Raw genomic sequence first — 21003 nt, 5'->3', positions numbered from 1 at the left:
TTCAAAGTGCTCACCACACATCTAGATTAGTTCCGTGGGGGGTCTAGTGTCCAAAATGGGGTCACTTGTGGGGAGTTTCCGAGCCCCGACGTGTGTCCATACAGTAGTTTAATCCCACATATGGGGTGTCAGCGTACTCAGGCCAAATTGGACAACAACTTTTGGGGTCCAATTTCTCCTGTTACCCTTGGGAAAATGAAAAAATTGGGGACTAATTGATCATGTTTCTGGAAAAAATACGATTTTTTTTATTTTCATGCCCTGGCATTATAAACTTCTGTGAAGCCCTTGGGGGTTCAAAGTGCTCACCTCACATCTAGATAAGTTCCTTAGTGGGTCTAGTTTTCAAAATGGGGTCATTTGTGGGGGGTTTCCACTGTTTAGGTACATTAGGGGCTCTCCAAACGCAACATGACACCCGCAGACCATTCCATCAAAGTCTGCATTCCAAAACGTCACTACTTCCCTTCCGAGCCCCGACGTGTGCCCATACAGTAGTTTTCTCCCACATATGGGGTATCAGCATACTCAGGACAAATTGGACAACAACTTTTGGGGTCCAATTTCTCCTGGTACCCTTGGGAAAATAAAAAAATGGTGACTAAAAGATCATGTTTGTGGAAAAAATACGAATTATTTATTTTCACGCCCGGGCATTATAAACTTCTGTGAAGCACTGGGGGGGTCAAAGTGCTCACCACACATCTAGATAAGTTCCTTAGGGGGTCTAGTTTCCAAAATGGTGTCATTTGTGGGGGATTTCCACTGTTTTGGTACATCAGGGGTTTTCCAAACGCGACATGGTGTCCGATCTCAATTCCAGCCAAAAACGTCAAATGGCATTGCTTCCCTTCCGAGCTCTGCCATGCGCCCAAATAGTGGTTTACCCCCACATGTGGGGTATCAGCGTACTCAGGACAAATTGCACAATAACTTTTAGGGTCCTGTTACCCTTGGAAAAATAAGAATTGAGGGTGAAAAGATCATTTTTGTGGAAAAAATATGATTTTTTAATTGTATGGCTGTATGTTATAAACTTCTGTGAAGCCCATGGGGGTTCAAAGTTCTCACCACACATCTAGATAAGTTCCTTAGGGGGTCTAGTTTCCAAAATGGTGTCATTTGTGGGGGGTTTCCACTGTTTTGGTACATCAGGGGTTTTCCAAACGCGACATGGTGTCCGATCTCAATTCCAGCCAAAAACGTCAAATGGCATTGCTTCCCTTCCGAGCTCTGCCATGCGCCCAAATAGTGGTTTACCCCCACATGTGGGGTATCAGCGTACTCAGGACAAATTGCACAATAACTTTTAGGGTCCTGTTACCCTTGGGAAAATAAAAATTGGGGTGAAAAGATCATTTTTGTGGAAAAAATATGATTTTTTAATTGTACCGCTGTATGTTCTAAACTTCTGTAAAGCCCTTGTGGGTTCAAAGTTCTCACCACATATCTAGATAAGTTCCTTGGGGGGTCTAGTTTCCAAAATGGGGTCACTTGTAGGGGGTTTCCACTGTTTAGGTACATCAGGGACTCTCCAAACGTGACATGGCGTCCGATCTAAATTCCAGCTAATTTTGCATTGAAAAAGTAAAACGGCGCTCCTTCCATTCTGAGCTCTGCCATGCGCCGAAACAGTGGTTCCCCCCCACAAATCAGGTATCAGCGTACTCAGGACAAATTGCACAATAAATTTTGCAGTCCAATTTCTCCTGTTACTCTTGGTAAAATAAAAAAAATTGAACCTGAAGTATTTTTTTTGTGAAAAAAAGTTAGATGTTCATTTCTTTTTAAATATTCAAAAAAATTCCTGTGACGCACCTAATGGGTTAATAAACTTCTTGAATGTGGTTTTGAGCACCTTAAGGGGTTCAGTTTTTAGAATGGTGTCACTTTTGGGTATTTTCTATCATATAGACCCCTCAAAGTGGCTTCAAATGTGATGTGGTCCTAAAAATAAAATGGTGTTGTAAAAATGAGAAATCGCTGGTCAACTTTTAACCCTTATAACTTCCTAACAAAAAAAAATTTTGGTTCCAAAATTGTGCTGATGTAAAGTAAACATGTGGGAAATGTTATTTATCAAGTTTTTTGTGTGCCGTATCTCTGTGATTTAAGGGCATAAAAATTCAAAGTTGGAAAATTGCGAAATTTTCAAAATTTTTGCCAAATTTCCATTTTTTTCACAAATAAACGCAAGTTATTTGAATGAAATTTTACCACTAACATGAAGTACAATATGTCACGAGAAAACAATGTCAGAATCACCGGGATCAATGGAAGCGTTCCAGAGTTATGACCTCATAAAGGTACAGTGGTCAGAATTGTAAAAATTGGCCCGGTCATGAACGTGCAAACCACCCTTGGGGGTGAAGGGGTTAATATTAAAACTATCAAAGCTTCCCTCATAGATGGCGGGAGGACCCTCTGCCTTTCAGCCTCTTCAAATACCTTAAGTAGCTTAGGTAGCAGTAAGGGTGCATAGGTTTTGTAAAACTCGCCAGGCAGGCCATCCATTCCTGGAGCCTTTTCATTTTGCATCTGACCAAGCGCCTCCTCCAACAGGATGTCCCGATCCAATGAATCCCTATCGCTATCAGCCAATGCAGGGAGAGAGAGAGCATCCAGGTACTGCTCAATCTCAGTCTCCGTGAGACTGCAATCTGATGTGTATAGTCGCATATAATACCTCCTTATCTCACTCACTATGTCCGCACTGTCTGTCACAGGACCACCCGAGTCCGTTTTTAGCCTATTGGTATATGAAGATCCGTCCTGTGCTCTAATGACCGTGGCCAATAAATGTCCTACTCCCTCCCCCTCTATAAAATATTTTTGTTTGAGGAAATAACGTTTATTTGCTGCCGCCGACATGAGGTTTTCCCTGAGCGACCCCTGTGCCTTCTCCAAAGCTTTTTTAGTTTCCTCTGTCGGGTTGAGTATCACCGCAGCCTCCGCAACAGACACCTCCTGGATCAGACTCTGGGTGTAGCGTCTATTTTGGCTTTTCCGTGTGCATATTTCTCTAATATATAAGCCCCTGACATAGGCTTTCATGGAATCCCAGACTATGTGTGATGATGCAGAGTACTCATTAAGTTGAAAATATTCTAGAATGGCATCATGCAAAGATCCCCCTATAAGCTGGATCCAGAAGGGATTAAGCTTCCAGATAGGTCTAGATAGGGTGAGGGGGGGTCCCCATGAAAGTGTGACATGTAGCGGCGAGTGATCAGATACACTTCTAGGCAGGTAGGCCACCCCTCGTACATATGGGGTCATGAGTGTATTCCCAATGGCCAGGTCTATCCGTGACATAGCGTGGTGGGAGCTAGAGTAGCAGGAAAACTGTCTGGCTGTGGGGTTTTGGACACGCCAAAGATCTACCATACCCAGCTCCACTAACGTTCTAGCAAATGAGGTTGAGGCTGCATCTTCTGATATGTTTCCCGAATGCAACTTATCCAAATAGGGATGCAAATATGTATTAAAATCTCCTATTAGAAGAGTCGGCGCAGGGGGAAAGGAACCCAAAATAGACAAGATTCTTTTTACTGGTTCGACTGAATAGGGCGGGGGGATGTATATGGCAACCAAAATAAATTGTATACCGTATAACGTGCAAAGCAAACATACAAATCCGCCCCCAGGGTCAACCACTGATTTAGTACATGAGAAGGGGATGGACCTGTGCACCAGCACACTGACACCCCGCGCATGGGTCGAGTACGTGGAATGATATTCATGTGAAACCCATCCCTTTCTTAGCCAATGAATATTATCTTTCACCATGTGGGTCTCAGACATACACAGGATAGCCGGGAGAAATTTCTGCATATTAGTAAATATAGCACATCTCTTATTTGCATCCCCGAGCCCCCTAACATTCCACGCTACAATATTAAGTGATATCGCCATAAGAGCAGACTAAAAAATGAGAAATCGGAGCATACTCCACTCCCGAGGGAGAGAAGCAATCTCCACCATCCCTCAGTACAATGAATTGGGTGACACGGCTGACGCACATCACATCCCACAGAACAATTAGGGAATACAACAACAAACGAAAAAAATAAAGGAGGGAGAGGGAGCACTGCACACCAGTGCACAGCGCCCCTACCCCCAAACACAAGTGTAACTTGCACATTTCTCTCAAATAGAGAGAATCAGGGCTAGAAAACTCGCCCAGAGTCAACGCAGGGAGAAGGGTCCACAGCTTGTCACTGTAACGAGTGTCCACAGCAATCCGGTCAGCTCCCGCCCTGAATCCGAAATGGAATGAACAGTAGTAATTATACCAGCATAGCGTCCTAGACAAAAAGGAGTAACAACACCTAGTGGCGAAAAAAGGGAGAACTTCAAGTATTCTTCCTCCTCGTGGACCTCTCATTAATATCCAGCCAGGACAGCGCCATTCCCGCCGTATCAAAAAAGTGCGTTTCTCCATTCACATCAATCCGCAGTCTAGCAGGGTACATCATGGAATACGTCACCTGTAAGTCACGTAGGCGTTTTTTAATCTCAATAAATTGCGCCCTTTTACGCTGCACCTCCAGGGAAAAATCAGGGAAAATGGAGACTTTCCTCCCATTAATAGCAAGTTCCTTAATGTCTCTGGATCTGCGCAGGATAGCATCTCTATCTTTAAAGTGTAGGAGCTTGAGCAAGATGGGACGCGGGGGTGCTCCCGGCGGGGGGGCACGCGTAGGGACCCTGTGTGCTCTCTCAATAGTAAAGAATGGGGACAAAACATCTTTACCAAAGGTGTCCATTAGCCATTTTTCAAAAAAGCCAAGTGAGTCAGTCCCCTCCGTCCTCTCCGAAACCCCCACCAGTCGCAGATTACTTCTACGGGAGCGGTTCTCTAAATCATCCACCTTGTTCAGCAGTATTGTAATATTTTGCGTGGCTTTTCCCAGCTCCCGTGTTATTGGTGGCAATTTATCCTCCGTCGCACCAACACGCTCCTCCAGTTCCCCCACCCTGGCAGTCACCCCCCGCAGCTCTTGTTTAATACAGGCCATGACCTTGGTGATAATCTCCATTTGATTACTTAGAGTGGCCAGTGTGGTATTGCAGGAGTTAATTGCTGCGAGGATTTCTCCCAGCATTTCTCCCAGCGTGGGCTCAGCAGTCACAGACTCCGGCTGTTCCCCATCCCCCACTCCTTCCTCCTCCAGCACAGGCCCCTGTGTCTGCACGTGTCGGGCTGAAGGGGGGCCCAGTTTACTCACTGTTCCCTCCCTGGAGAGATGATCCTCCAGCTCCACGCTGCATCCAGCATCTGCCTCAGTCTGTGCACTGGGCGATCGAGCAGCAGCAGGAGGCACCCTTGCATATCGTTCCAGCCTGCCAGCAGCTCCCATCGCTCCACTACCGGCCGACTTGTTGTTTGCTGGCGCCATCCTGGATGTAGCAGAGGCGCGCCCCGGCGTCTCCTTATCTTTTTTACTGCTGCGGTTCGACATGGCCCAAGGATCCTCCGCTGTCTAAACGCCCAGGGAGATATTGCAGCCCTCCAGGTCAGTGGGACTCGTCAGCAGTGCCGGTAATCAGGATTTATTGTCGGATCAGGGCAGGAGCTCTCTCACTCCACGTCCTCCCTACATGAGGTCCAGGCCACGCCCCCCGGGAGAAATTTTTACAAAAAACTGAGGTCTTTTTTTTCTTACTAGCCCTAACATTAAATTAAAACATTTTAGTGGTAAAAATGTAATTATTCATTCTTCCCCGACGAATTGTATAAATATCTGTGAGACACATGTGGTGTCAATATAGTTTGCAAAATGAGTTCACATATAGGGGGCTTCTGTTGTTCTGGCACCATAGGGGCTCTGCCAATGTGACCTTACACCCTCAAACCATTCCAGCAAAATCTGAACTCCAATATGGCGCCTCTTCCCTTCTGAGCTTTGCACTGTGCCTCAAAACTAATATTCCCCCACATATGGGGTATCTGCGTACTCGGGAGAAATTGCACAACAAATTGTATGGTGCAATTTCTCCTGTTACCCTTATGAAAATGCAATATTTTGTGCTAAAAACATTTGTGAAGAAAAATTTGATTTTTTTTTTTTTTTTTAATTTTTACGTCTCAACGTTATAAACTTCTGTGAAGCACATGAGGGTTCAGTGTGCTCACCACACATCTAGATCAGTTCCCTGTGGGGTCTAGTTTCCAAAATGGTGTCACTTGTGGGGGATTTTCACTGTTTAGGCACATCAGAGGCTCTCCAATTGGGACATGGTATCCTCCCATTGTTTCAGCAAATTTTGCATTCAAAAAGACAAATGGCGCTCCTTCCCTTCCAATATCTGCCATACTCCCAAACAGTGGTTTTCTCACTCATATGGGGTATTGGCAAATTACACAACACATTTTGGGGTCCATTTTTTCCTGTTACCATTGTCAAAATAAAAAATAAAAAAGGATCTGTAAAGTAAAGTAAATTTTCGTGGAAAAAATGTTCATTCCCCCCCCCCATATTTCAAAAATTCCTGTGAAGCACCTGGAGAGTTAGTAAACTTTTGAATGTGGTTTGGAGCACCTTGAGGGGTGCTGTTTTTAGAATTATTTCACTCTTGGGTATCTTCTATCCTATAGACCCCTCAGTCACTTCAAATGTGATGTGGTCCCTAAAAAACAAAATTTTGTTATAAAAGCGAGAAATCACTGGTCAACTTTTAACCCTTATAACTTCCTAACATAAAAAAAAAATTGGTTCCAAAATTATGCTGATGTAAAGTAGACATGAGGGAAATGTTACATATTAAGTATTTTGTGTGACATATCTCTCTGATTTAAGTGCATCAAAATTCAATTTGGAAAATTATGAAATTTTCAGAATTTTCGCCAAATTTCTGTTTTTTTTTCACAAACGCAAGTCATATCAGAGAATTTTTACCACTATCACAAAGTACAATCTGTCAAGAAAAAACATTCTCAGAATCATCCCGTGATCCTTTACCTCATAAAGGGACATTGGTCAGAATTGTAAAAATTGGCCTGGTCATTAATGTGGTTAAAGGGTTAGTCCACAACCCAAAGGTAAATTTCAATGAATAAATCTTTAAAAATGAATAACTTTTGTAATTTAAGTCATGGTAAAATTTGCCCTGAAATGAAGCAGGGGGTTGGGCTCTGGGTCATCCCGACATTCTCCTTTGTCGTCCTGAAACGAAAAGTCATCACTGACACCCGTTTCAGATGGTGCCCTAGAACAAGGCAGAGTGGCGAAACGTGCGTTACGGCAGGCACCAACACACACAAGGTAATTTGTTTATTGTACTTGATGTGCAATATGCTTCTGTTGTTTTCCCTACTTTAAGTCTTTTCTTTTTGAATTAAGACAGTGTATGTAGTATATGGGAGGTTTACTTTGTAACATAATCTGTACAGCCTCTTTCTAGTTATCGCTAAGTGGTGCCACCTTGTGGTTTCTCAATTTTTCATATACACATTTTTTCATAGTCATAGTTTATACTTTTTTTTATTGGTTTTCATGTACATTTTTTCGTATGATGTAAAGGTGCTAAATAGTGATGAGCTAATGTGCTCGTATAAGGCGTTATCGAAACATGCGCGTGTGCTAAGAGTGTTTTACACAGCCGCAGCGCATACAGGGATTGTCTAACAAACAGGCGATCCATGCATGTGTTGCGGCTGTCGATCAGCCACAAGACATGCAGCCATGGGACTCGAGCATATTTTTCGAGCATGTCGAAGACTATCTGGTGGCAACACGAGCATTATCTGAGTGGGGGACGGACAGATTGAACCTCTTAAAGGGGTTAAAAACAATACAGCAGTGGCCTGCTTAAATCACCAAAGAGTGGGACCAAGTCAGGTTCATTAATGACAGAGGTAAAAAAATAAATAAATTTCCATATAGGGATAAAACCTTTTGTTCTATCAGGCCAACACTTAAGGGAGTCAGATAACGTTATTGCCGACTACCATTTGCTCAGTCAAGGGGAGTGGAATTTTACATTATTTGTGCAGGTTCCATCTTGCGGCATGGGATATATTTTGGCACAATTTTGTGTGCATTGGTCACACATTCTATTCATGACCTGGGTGCAATTTTTGGTACCCTTTTGAGATTTTGTATGGTGCCGTTATATATGGCAATCGTGGCTGGCATGTTTATTGGTTGTATCCTCCCTGGAGGCTGTTTATCTTGAGTCTTTTAGATTGTTGTGATCCTAGTATCTTGGCATGTTATGGGGGGCATTACGGTGGGATTATAAGTATTACGTTGATATAAATGCACTTTATTATTATGCCCTCCTTTCCATTTAGGTATGACATGCATATGACTCATTTTTCACTTTCTGTACAGATCAGGGTTAACGGTGGGTTTGTCATGTTTGTGTTTTTATATGTTTTTAAACAGTGTTTTTAATAAAGCTCCTTTTGCAATTATACATATTGGTGGTGTGCATTTCCCTTTTTGGTCCTTGTTTTTTCTCCTTTTTTGCTTTAGATTACCATGTGACCATTAATTTGCACCCCCGCTATTTGATACTTTGTTCAATACTAGCTGTGCGCCCTTTTTTTTTTTTTTTCTATATTTTAAGGCTTATATCCTCAGTAGGTTTATTTAGCCTCCCTTTTGTTGGTTCAACATAAAATAAAGCCTCATTTTCACCTAGACCAGTAGCTGGTCCTAGGGTACCCCTTAAGGTCTGAATTTTGTTTTGAATGCTCTTACAAAGACCCCTTTTGAACCTATATCATCTGCTACTGTTAGGGTGCATACACTAAAAACAATACTTTTAGTACCGCCAACTTTGGCTAGACCGGTGAGTGAGTTGCAGGCTAACTGTCTTTTACAAATATCTGAGGATAGGCTAATATTAAGACCTTCCAAAAGTAAATTCTAGGTTTCAAAGGGGTTAGGAAATGATTCTTCCTTTTTTTTTGACACACAGAAAACCCAAGGTGAAATAGCTTTTAATTTCCTGGACATCAGAAGGTGTCACCTGAGATATCTTGTAGTAAGAAGTCACTTTAGAAAGTCCTCAGCCAAGTTTATTCTTTACCAGGGCCCAAATTGGGGTAGAGGGGGCTACTAAGTCCACGATCGCTAGATGGGTTAGGATAGCCTATTCTACCTTTGACTGGGATCTTGGGTGGAAAGAGCTAAAACCTCCATTGATCAAATCTGCAAGGCAGTCTGTTTGTCCCCTTCCACCTTCTTTAAGCACAACAGGTTCGATCTGGGGCTCTCTGATCTTTCATTTGGAAAAAAGTTACTTCCTGTGGTGGCCCCTCCCTAGTGAGTTTTTCTGTGCTGTAATGTTAAGCCTTGTTAGACCATGCTCCTAGTATGGTCTAATGGGCCACCGTAGCTGACAGTAAAGGAGGTAATTATTTGGCCTCCTGCTGTGATGGCAACCATCAGTCCCCCGTGATGACGTCTCAGGGATGCCGATCAGTGGAAGAGCCAGCCCCCTCCCAACCGTCTAAATGTGATCACCATGGATCGCATAATTTAAAGGGTTAAAAAGACAAGGGCGATGCGCAGTGGAGCTTTGCAATCACTTAAGCAGGCACAACGATCACCATGATGTATTGCTTTGTCTATTTGCGGGTGGCGTTGTCAGGAAGGATTTAAGTAAACCTTAAGTATTTCAAGTTTAGGCAATGTGCACACTTCTGGAATTCCTCATATTTTATGCGTTTTTGCCTCGTTTTTTTGCCGTGAAAACGCGGCGTAAACGCTGCCAAATGCATAAAATAAGCAACCCATTGTATTCAATGGCATTTCACACATGCTGTGCTATTGCTCCGTATTTTTCCGTGGCAAAATCGCATCGCGGAAAAATACGCAGCATGCTCATTCTTTGTGTGGAGTGTGTGGAATCGTGAAAATTCCGCACACATAGGAATGCATTTTTGTGCTTACTTTCCGCATGTGGCTATGGCCACCATTCGCAAAGTAAACGGAAAATGTGCGGATGGTACCCACGGTCTGGAGGAGAGGAGACTGTCCTCCAGGCTTTGGGTACCATATTCCTGTAAAAAAAAGAATTAAAATAAAAAATCGCGTTATTCTCACCTTCCGGCGTCCATAGGCATCAGCGATGCTCCCGCCAACTCCCGTTCCCAGCGATGCCTTGTGACAATGATCTTTGATGACGTAGCATCATGCGAAACCGCTATGTCATCAAAGGTCGTTGTCGCAAGGCATCGCTGGGAACGAGACTTGTCGGGAGCATCGCGAGGATCGGGAAGGCTGCATGGGTTGCCGGAAGGTGGGAAAATCACAATTTTTTTATTTTTAACTTTATATCTTTTACTACTGATGCTTCATACGCAGCCTCAATAGTAAAAAGTTGGTCACACTAGTCAAACACTATGTTTGACGAGTGTGACCTACCTGTCAATCAGTTTTCCAAGCGATGCTACAGATCGCTTGGAAAACGCTAGTATCTACCAGCTAATTACGCTTGCAAAACGCCAGTTTATCGCGGGTATTACGCATGTGGAATTCTAGCGTATTTCCAGCGGCAGGGAGTTGCGGAATTCCCACGGAAATTTCCGTGGCAAATCCGGAACGTGTGCACATAGCCTTAAAGTTGCTAAATTTCAATAGTTTTCATCAAATCTTGGGTATTTTCATACAAAGAAGCAAAACATATTGACCTAAATTTACCTCCAATGTGTGATGAAAAACATTTTCCGCGTGGCTGGGATATATGTTGATGCGTTATTACCACATAGTGACACTGGTCAGTTTTGAAATACGGGTAAAGAGTGTACATTTTAACCGTTTAGTGACACAGCCAGTGTGGTGTATGTAAAGCTCTGATCCCCAGAATTTGATGCAGTGAATTATAAATGAAATGCTCTGTTTGTAAGCATTGTTGGATACATGTATTTCATATACAGAGTGTATATGTGATGCAGCTTGCGAAAACTGTAGTTTGTTATAGATTGAATCTCTGGAGGGGATAAATATGATTCACAGAAGTGTATGATCAGTATACTATTACTGATGTGAAATAGAAAGCTTTTAACGTTGCTATTTACTGCTTTTTATTACTGCCCATATTCTCAATTGTAGGATGTGCAGTAGCAACTATTCCCGATTCTCCTCTTCGTGGCCACCATGCAGAACCAGCTCTTACGGTAATCTCATGACCACATTGTGGTGTACCCGCATGGAACTGCTGAGTTTTACGTTTTTACCTCGCATTTGTAAAATTGCAGATTGTTGCTGTGCCAACAATTTCTACACTCTAGCTTTATCGTGCCGTATACAGTACATGGTGAAGCAACCATTCAGCTGGATTGAAACTTGTGCCAGCTATTTTGCAGCGCAGTAGTCGATTCTAAAGCTATTTCCTTTGGTCATGGTTTACGCTTTACTTACACTGACTCACTAATTACAGCCACTTCTCATGTTCTCTACAGCCTTTTTCAGTATTTTTTAATCTCAGTCAGCAAATATGTGACATTCATCTTTGTTGCCAATAAAGTCTCATTGAATCTCGTTGAATGACGATAAATCCCCATGTTATATATTTGAAGATAAAGAAAAAATTTAAAAAGGTTTATCAGTAACCCTAAAAAAAGTGTGTGTCTTTATAATTATATGTGTATATAAAACATACAGATATTTTATTAATATTTTTTCTTCAGGAGTTCAGTGCCTATGTTCAGCAGATAAAATATGGCATTGCTAGAATTGAAGCAGCTTTGCCAAGAGTCTATGAGTTGGCAGCTGGTGGCACTGCCGTTGGAACTGGGCTAAATACTAGAATTGGATTTGCTGAAAAGGTTGCTTACAAAGTATCTGAACTCACAGGTATGTTTTGAATGGTGATTTTTTTTTTTTTTTGTTCCTTCTGTTTATAAAAATGGATTAAAAACCCTCATTTTTATTCAGCTGTCATTAATACTTTCCCTACCAAATATTCTTTGCAGTAATACATTATAAAAAGATGTGTTTAGCTTTTTCTATGAAAAGTTTATAAATAGTTCAAAACTATTGAAAGTCTTGTTTTCCGTCGAACACATTTCCATCTTCTTTTTTTTTTCATATCACCAGCATGTCTATTGTTCCTGTGATTTCTATTACTCCACTTTTCCTTTTTGGTGTCCCGAAGAATACCGTATTTTTCGGACTATAAGATGCACATTTTTCCTCCAAAAATGTGGAGGAAAATGGGGGTTGGGTCTTATTCTCCGATGTACCTGCTCTGGCTGTGGGGGAGTGGCAGGGGGTCACAGGAGTCAGTAGCTGGCGGCTGCACTCTGGTCCCTGCTGCTAAAGAGAAATGAATATTCACTGCTTTCTAATAGGGAACAATATCAAAAATGGGGGCACCACAGAAAAATCTCTAAAGGGATCCCACCTCGGCCTATACAAGCAAAGTGACAATATGACAAAAGAGAAAAGGAATAGGCCACAAAGAGGGGATCACCTAAGGCAGGAAATAGCGTAAAATAATTCAAGTTTTTATTTGACACTGAAAGACAAGCACAAACATTTAAAAGCATTAAAAATAATCACACATGTGACATAACTACAACAATCAATAGGCTCATGAGTAGTGACACAGAGTTAAGTGAAGCCCATGTGGAGAAATGCCAGGCAGAGCACGAACCCGACGCATGTTGCCACCCTAAGTTGCTTCGGCAGGGGTACTCGCTGCATGTAATCTGTATCATTATATATGTTTGTTAATCATTTATACGTCGCAGCTGTGCTGCTTACCGGTAAGGCGTGGATAATGGTATCCCTGGAGTATCCATGACTGGCATGTGGCCCATGGCGACGACACATGATTTTCCAACGGAATGGAAAGTATAACCGACTGCGCCGGCGTCTACAAAGCCGGAAGCGCATACGAGCAACAAAGTTATTAATGATTAACAAACATATATAATGATACAGATGACATGCAGTGAGTACCCCTGACGAAGCCACTTAGGGTGGCGACACGCGTCGGGTTCCTGCTCTGCCTGGCTTTTCTCCACATGGGCTTCACTTACAGATAGTGCACTCTGTGTCACTACTCATGGTTGGCTGCCTTAGCCCTCACCATTAATCCCTATGTGCCTCTATCTGCTCTGCCTCACTGCTCGCCTACAGTGTGCAGCGTCCATTTTTTCAGGACTCTGCTATTGATATTTCTTTGGTTTTGCCATTCAGGCTTGGAAGTCTCTTAAGCCTATGTACTGTACATGGGTAAAGCTGCTCTTGGTACTGCGTTTACATTTATTTGTTTATAGTCTGCACCAAGTGTTCTAGGTTATGCAGTTGTTCCTAGCCACCAATATTTGATATGCAATGTAGAGGTGTGAGCAAACACTCATGATACATTTAAATTATTTTCTATTTCTTGTATGGGAACAGTATGTTTCTGATAGGCACTATTTATCAGCCTTATCATGGTATGCTGTTTATATGGGCATAGGGGTTTTTGTATAAATTATTCACATTGTGGGGTTTTGCTTCGGGTGGTTGGCCCTATTATGAGCCTGTGTGACTATTTTTGCGCTCGTCTTCCTGTGTCAAATAAAAACTTTATTTATGTTACGCTATTTCCTGCCTTAGGTGATCCCCTCTTTGTGGCCTATTCCATTTCTCTTTTGTCATATTGTTGCTTTTTAATAGGGGACATGCTGTTAGCCTCGGCAGCCAGCTTCCTGCAGCTGCCTGGTGTTGGCGTGTGCCCGCTACTTAAGACAATGAATATTCTCTGCTCTCCACTCCCACAGGCGTGGAATGCAGGGAATACCATTCCACACGTAAAAGCCCAGAAGCTGAAGGAAGGATGCGGCTAACGGCCACTGTCTACTAGAGAAATGAATATTCACTGCTCCACAAGCTTATTGTGACGGCGTAGGATAGCAGTGAGTATTCCAGCAGCTGTCCTCGGCTTGTAACCAGAGCATGATGTCACGGCCGTACGCTGCTTACAAGCATAAATCAGCTGCTTGCATTAAGAGCAAGACGCTGCGAGATAGCGCAGGGAAGCTAAGTAATAATGGTTTGTGTGTTTTTCTGATGGGGTCCATACATACGAAGGTAGGGATGGGGGGGGCCATGCATAGCAGGGTGGGGATATTAAGTACAGAACTGTCAACATTTTTTGCTTCAATTTTTTTTCTAATTTCCTCCTCAAAAATCTAGGTGCGTCTTATGGTCCAAAAAATACGGTATATGTATGTATTTATTTTTGCTTATACATGACATTGAAACTGCAACACCAAGCTGGCGTTATGTTGGGAAAAAAAAGGCTCCTGGGACATTTTAAAGATGTGATAGCACTACTGGTTGCATGACCAAATCAATGTACCTCTGAGCTGTTAGTGGCCTGGAGTGAAGACTAGAGGTGTCCTGATAGCGTACAAAATGCCACCCCATTTTTAGCATTGCCCATATGGTTTCTTCAGATTTGAAGCAAGGTGTGTAGTGATCCATTCTGTACTGCGAGTGAAATTAGGCTATACTAAACCTATAGCATCAAACAATGTCTGCGCAACTTTTGGTTACGAGTCAACTACAGGTGTTCCATTAACTTCACACCAACCACTCTTAAAGGCCGTCATGGTGCAGAGCAAGACTGCAATGGAGGCTAAAATAGGGTCTATCCTCTAAAGCAATGAGACCTGATTTTGTCTTGGATGGCGGTGATAACTGGATCTTGGTCTGAAGAACATGTGGGCAACGCCTTCACTAGGGAACATAAATGTGTACCAGGAGCCATTTTTTTTTTTTAACATGACCACGCCAGGTCGCATGTTCTTCGTTCTATTGTGAGCAGCCTGCTTGGCCTAAATATTCGACTATGGCCTGCAGCGTCTCCAGACTTCTCTCCCATCAAACACATTTGAGACGATGTTGGTTGGAGATTGCAAATGGAGCTGCCAGTAGTGAAGCTTAATGATTAGCGTGCCAGACAACCATTAATAACCTCACTGATTGTATGTCAAGTCTATAAGTGCGGGGATTCTGCGTTTGGCGCTCATACTTGATACCGCATGAATCGAGATGCTTTGAAAATTTTGTTACCACTTTTTCATAATTTGCACATTATTAACATGTCTATCAGTCTGTGTTTTTTGTTTTTTATATCAGTCCACAGTTTTTCTTTTCAGGTGTTGCAATAGCAATGTAGATGAGTGTATAAAGTTATCCATATCTGGTATTGTAAGCATTGCAATTGCTAGAATAACGTTTTAAATAAAGAGCAGTGGAATTGTTGTGCACTTCAGTCTTCACATTACCTTTAGAATAGAAACTAAGCATTGCTTACCAATGGTAAAGTGATACTTTTTTTAATAAAAAAAAAATGGAAATTTGACTTTTAAAAAGAGGTAATATGACTGACAACAGAAAAATGTTATAAATACATTAACTCCAGTATTGTTATATGCACAAAAAATGTTATACTTTTATATAACAATCGTGGAATTCATTTATTCATTGCAGTGTGCTGACGCACAGTGCATGTATATACCATGTCTTTCGTATTATACAATGCATTTTTTTCCCGCCAAATATGTGAGGAAAACGGAGGAGCGTCTTATAATCCGAAGGTTACCTACCGGGGTAAATGGAGATGGCTGCGGTGGAGCGGGGTCACAGGAGGCATGTGGAGAGATGCTACGGACCCTGGGTTTAAAGAAGGGGATATCTTGGCGCTGCGGACACTAGCCTCTCATAAGATGTCGACGCTAAGCAGAGACCACCTTCGCATTGATTTCTCTGAGAGATCTCAATCTGCACATGCGCCTCCTTCGGCAGGCATTTTCCTGAAGCCCACCGTAGGGAAATCAATGGAAAGGAGGACTCTGCTCAGCGCCGACGTTTTGGGAGAGCCCAGGGCCCGCAGCACTGGGACACTCCCTCCTCTCAACCCGGGGCACGCAGCATAGCCCTACTTCTGCTGCCGCCGGCCTTCTGTGACCCTGCTCCACAGTAGTCAACACACCACTCCCACCCCCTCCTCCACCTCCAATAAACTACTAAAAAAATGGGACTATAAGACACACCATCATTTTATTAAAAAAATCAATTTCCCTCCCCAAAATTTAGTCTGCAAAATACTGTAACTTTGTATATAGAAAATAGCGTATTCGTGCACTTGTATATTAACAGAAACAAAGTTATGACTTGGAATATAGGAATATTATTTAGTTTGGTTAATACTTCTTGAGTGTATTTCTTGCTGTCTTAAGTCTCATGCAAATATTATACTAAAAAATGGTTTTTCCTAACATTATCACAGGATTACCGTTTATCACTGCTCCAAACAAATTTGAAGCTCTTGCTGCCCATGATGCACTGGTTGAATTGAGTGGCGCTTTGAACACTGTGGCTTGTAGCCTAATGAAGATTGCCAATGACATTCGATTTCTTGGTTCAGGCCCACGATCTGGTCTTGGAGAATTAATTTTGCCAGAAAATGAACCTGGAAGCAGCATTATGCCAGGTAATACAATCATTTTTTTTCTTGCAGGTTCCATTGATGCAATAAATTTACAAGATTGGAGCCGACTCCGCATCACACATAGTTGCCAGTTGTGTTTTACAGCCAGCAACTGTCTTAATGCTGTTTAACCAGATAAATGCCACTGAATGCAGCATTTAGTTGTTGCAGTCTAGTGAACGGGTCCGTTCTGGTGCACATTTCCCCGTTTGTTGGGTTGCCATAGCAGCTTAGGGATCTTCTTAAAGCCCCTGTTGCTTACATGATAGAATAAAATGAAAAGATAAATTTAAAAAAATTGAAAATTATAAAGTTATATAAAGAAGTGTCAAATAAATTTAAACAAAACAGGATGAAGAAAAGGTAAAAAAAGGAGAAAAAATTTTTGGTGTGAAAAAAGGGTTACTTACCCATAGAAAGTGCAACTTAGTCTGGTATAAAATCAGTGTGTCTGAAAACATAAGGAACAAGTTAGTAAGGGGAAATAAAGAGGTCAGCATGTCCTTAATTTCCATGACAGGTCATCCAGCGTTAGGGAGCCTTCAGGCAGTCTGGGAGACGCTAAAAAAGTGTTAGGCTAAGTGCACACGTTGCAGAAAATTTCTGCTCAAAAACCTGAATCCCTTCCCAGAAACCGCACCTATTTTTCCTCGGCGGTTTTTGCTCGTTTTTGATGCGGCTTTTTCCGCAGCGGTTTCAAACCACATGGAAGAAGCCAAAACCGCAGAAAAATCCGCAAAATTAATGAGCATGCTGCGTTTACCGCGATGCGGTTTTTTCACAGTAAAAAAACGCATCAATGTGCACAAAAAGTGCAAAATGTATAGAAATGACTGGGAAGCTTTTTTTTTTAGCGGTTTTATAGTGAAAACCGCGGTAAAAACCGCTAAAAAAAGCTGTGTGTGAACACAGCCTTAAGTCTAAAGAGCTGACAAATTAGACCCTGTCAGATAATATTACGACAGTAGCCTTCCTCAGACATCAAGGGGGACCAAGACACCGCCACCTGCAGGCTTTAGCACAGAAGGTATCACGGTGCGATCAGTGATAACGATACATCTGAATGGGTCTCAAAATTCAGTGGCAAACTTTCTCACCCGGAAAACAGTTCAGTAGTCGGAATAGGAGCTGAACTGCTTAGAACTTCATCACTTAATACTTTGATGGGGTACTCCCTAGTTGGACCTGTTTGAGGGAAGAGAATTTTGCTGTTTGCATTTTTTCTTGTGGCAATAAAAAAGACAGACCAACGGGATATGGGGACAGAAATCGGATATGGACCTAGCGTATGTTTTCCTCCCTTGCCCCCAATTTCAGCAGTGCTAAAGAAGATAGGAGGATCAACCCAATGTAATTGTGATATTACCATTTTGGCCCAGGAGACGCTGGTTTCCCTTGCTGAGAATGATGTCCATAGAAGATCCCGTCATACAAGTCCTACTGTTCCAAGAGTCAATACAACATCCCAGTGAAAAACTCCTACAATTGTCCTGGATCCTGAAAGGCAGATCTCGAGGTCTAAAGTTCTGTCTGACTCAGTCATATCAACCATGCAAAAAAGTAGGAAGCCAATAACATTGACAATATATACCCAAATCTGGAGAAAATGTTGTGCACAGTAGCTTGAGGCGACTGTAGAAATCTAGTCCTAATATTACCATCATTTTAGAATTTTTAAAGACAGGATTTGACAAAGTGCTGAGACTTGGCACTTTGAAGGTGCAACAAATTCCAGCTTTGGGCGCTTTCGCAGACTATCTGCTAGCAGGGCATCCATGGATTGAGAGATTCGTTAAAGCCACAACTAGGTTCTATGTCCCACCTGGGGATTTAAATATAGTCCTAAATTGTTTATTCAAACCACCATATGAGCGGCTCAAGAACACAGATATGAAATTTCTCTCCCTAAAAACTGCCTTCCTGGTTGCCATAACGACAGCCAGACAGATAGGGAAAATAAAGGCGTTTTCCATCACAAGTCCATACATAAGGATCCTAGACTGTATTATCCTCAAACTAGATCCAGCGTTCCTACCAAAAGTGACAACTTTGAATTTGAACCAAGAGGTAGTCTTGCCCATTCTTGACTAATTTTATGGTCCTGGCAGTAGGGGGGCATTTAATTATCTGTGCATCAGAACAGTAGTCCTCCAGTACCTGGAAACCACAAAAGACTGTCAAATAGATTCCAATCTGTTCATGCAGTTTGCGGGAATAAACAGAGGAAAAAAGACATCAAAGGCAACACCAATTGTTAATCAATCATTGCTCTCATACCTAGAAGTTCTGTACAGTAGCATGAGGCAGTATCTACAACCCACAGTAGTTGCTCAGGTAGTGTAGCTCATTTAAGATGGCACCTCAACATGAGCTCTGGCAAGAATGGTAGCTGTGAGACAGGCCAGTAGATCAGGAGTCGTGGAGGGGGCCATAGGAGGGCAACAGTCCAGCAGCAGGAACGCTACCTCATCCTTTGTGCAAGGAGGAGCAATGCTAGAACCCTTGAAAAAGACCTCCAGCAGGCTACTTTCCTTCTCTCCTTCAGAGCCAGATCCTTCTATTCCATGTCTACTCCTGCAGCAATCTCCTCACCAATACAGGCAAAAGGAGGCAGAGCCATTGATCAACCCCGTGCAGAAGATTCTCATATCAGGAGGAAGACTGTGCAAGTGCCTTAATCTACTTGAGCAGAAGAAGCAGAGCAGCCAGGAGGAGCGTCTGTCAGCGGAGACTAGGCGGTAACATCTGTTGTGATGTTATGACTAATCCACAGACAGGAAAACACTAGATAGAATGTGACCTAATGCTCCAAAATTAGAGGTAAGGCTAGTCACGTGCTAATGTGTAGTATCTAGGCAACAGTGCGGAATGCTGACTTTTGCAAATGTTTTTCCCCTTTTTTCCAGTACCTTATATAATAAAACTGCATTCAAAAATACAATTTATCCCTCAAAAGACAATCCCTCGTGACTGTCAACTAAAAACGACTTGTTCTTGGAAGAAGGGGAGGAACGTGGGTGAAAATTGGCACCATCAAGAATGGGCTAAAGTGTTATTGGTTAGAAAACCTGTTCGTCTCTGCCTAATTGCTGAATAGGGGATCAAAGTCCTTCCTCAGCAGAACAGCCACACTGTGGATAAGTTGTATTAAATGATCACTGATTCTGCATTCTATCAGTACGACTTAACATCAGTACGACTAAGGCCTCTTTCACACTTCAGTTTTTTACAATCAGTCACAATTCGCCAGGTTTTGAAAAAAACGGATCCTCAATTTTCTTTTGAGGATCCTTTTTTTTTCCCCATTGACTTCCATTATTGGCTGATTGTGACGGATTGCCGTCCGTTGCATCCGTTTTTTGGCGGATCCGCCAAAAGTTGCTGTCCGTCACCATCCTCAAAGATTTCAAAACGGAGCTTGCAACGTTTTTTTTTCTCCGGCGGATCCTCCAGACACTCATTTAACCCGAAATTCTTTCTGGGTGCCGTACAAAAAAAAAAAAAACTCTCTCTCTCCTTTAAAATTCTTCATTTGTCGGATCCGTCAAAAAAAACGGACGGGTGGCATCCGTTGTCATCAGTACTAAAACGGATCTGCCATCCGTCCTTTTGGCGGATTTTGACTGATGCAAAAAACTGAAGTGTGAAAGAGGCCTAATGTGGAAACGGCTTAATGTTTCTGTACCCAACTGTACAGTAGCGTAGCTACCGGGGGGCAGACCCCGGGCCCCGCACTCTGAGGGTGCCCACCCGGATTTACACTTAACTGTATCGGCAGCAGAGAGGGAGAATTGATCATCTCCCTGCTCTGCCCCTATGTTCTCTTCTCTGCTGCAGGACCTGTGATGAGGTCACAGGAGGGGAGGAGTCGAGGTCACATGATCAAGGGCCTCACTGACTGTATGCACTATGCAGAACTCTGATGTGCTGGTTGTCATGGCGCCCTGGGATTGGAGTAGTAGCGTAGCTCTAATCTCTTCTGGGTGCACAGGACCTGTGATGAGGTCACAGGAGGGGAGGAGTAAGGGGTCACATGATCAGGGGCCTCTCAGTGTATGCAGGACTCTGTTGTGCTGGATCTCATGGTGCTGGATGAAGGGAAGTTTCTGTGTGGGGTCTGGAGGGGTTTACAGGGTGCATGTAGCAGAGCTGTGTGTGTACGAGGTGTACGGAGCGGAGCCATGTGTACGAGGTGTACGGAGCGGAGCCGCGTGTGTACGAGGTGTACGGAGTGGAGTCACGTGTGCGCAAGGTGTTTGGAGCAGAGCCGCATGTATACAAGGTTTACAGAGTGAAGCCATGTGTGTACTGAGTGGAGCCGTGTGTATGCGAGGTGTACGGAGCGGAGCCGTGTGTGTACGAGGCATAGAAAGCGGAACCGTGTGTGTATGAGGTGTGCGGAGCTATGCGTGTACAAGGTGTCTGGTGGGGAGCATTCATACCTCCCAACCGTCTCGATTTTTCTGTCGGGAGCTAAATTTTCCCGTGGACACAGGAGTACATGGCAGAGCCCCGAGGAGCACTTTAAAATTTGAACATGATGTTCCACCGAAA

At 42.9% G+C, this 21003-nt stretch overlaps 1 protein-coding gene across 2 annotated transcripts in view; it reads left to right on the top strand.

The window, feature by feature from the left end:
• The window catches only part of FH (fumarate hydratase), a 139017-nt gene that overhangs the window by 93828 nt on the left and 24186 nt on the right, over positions 1-21003 (top strand). For both annotated transcript variants that reach the window (XM_073560089.1, XM_073560088.1), the window contains exons 6-7: positions 11648-11813; positions 16249-16452. In XM_073560089.1, coding sequence (XP_073416190.1) covers positions 11648-11813; positions 16249-16452 — 370 coding nt within the window. The remainder of the gene's footprint in view (positions 1-11647; positions 11814-16248; positions 16453-21003) is intronic.

Source organism: Dendrobates tinctorius, unplaced genomic scaffold (genome assembly GCF_039654945.1).
Source record: "Dendrobates tinctorius isolate UK_male_01 unplaced genomic scaffold, ASM3965494v1 ptg000293l, whole genome shotgun sequence".
Lineage (NCBI taxonomy): Eukaryota > Metazoa > Chordata > Amphibia > Anura > Dendrobatidae > Dendrobates > Dendrobates tinctorius.
The sequence above is the reverse complement of the archived record's forward strand: the minus strand, read 5'-3'. Positions and strand labels throughout refer to the sequence as shown.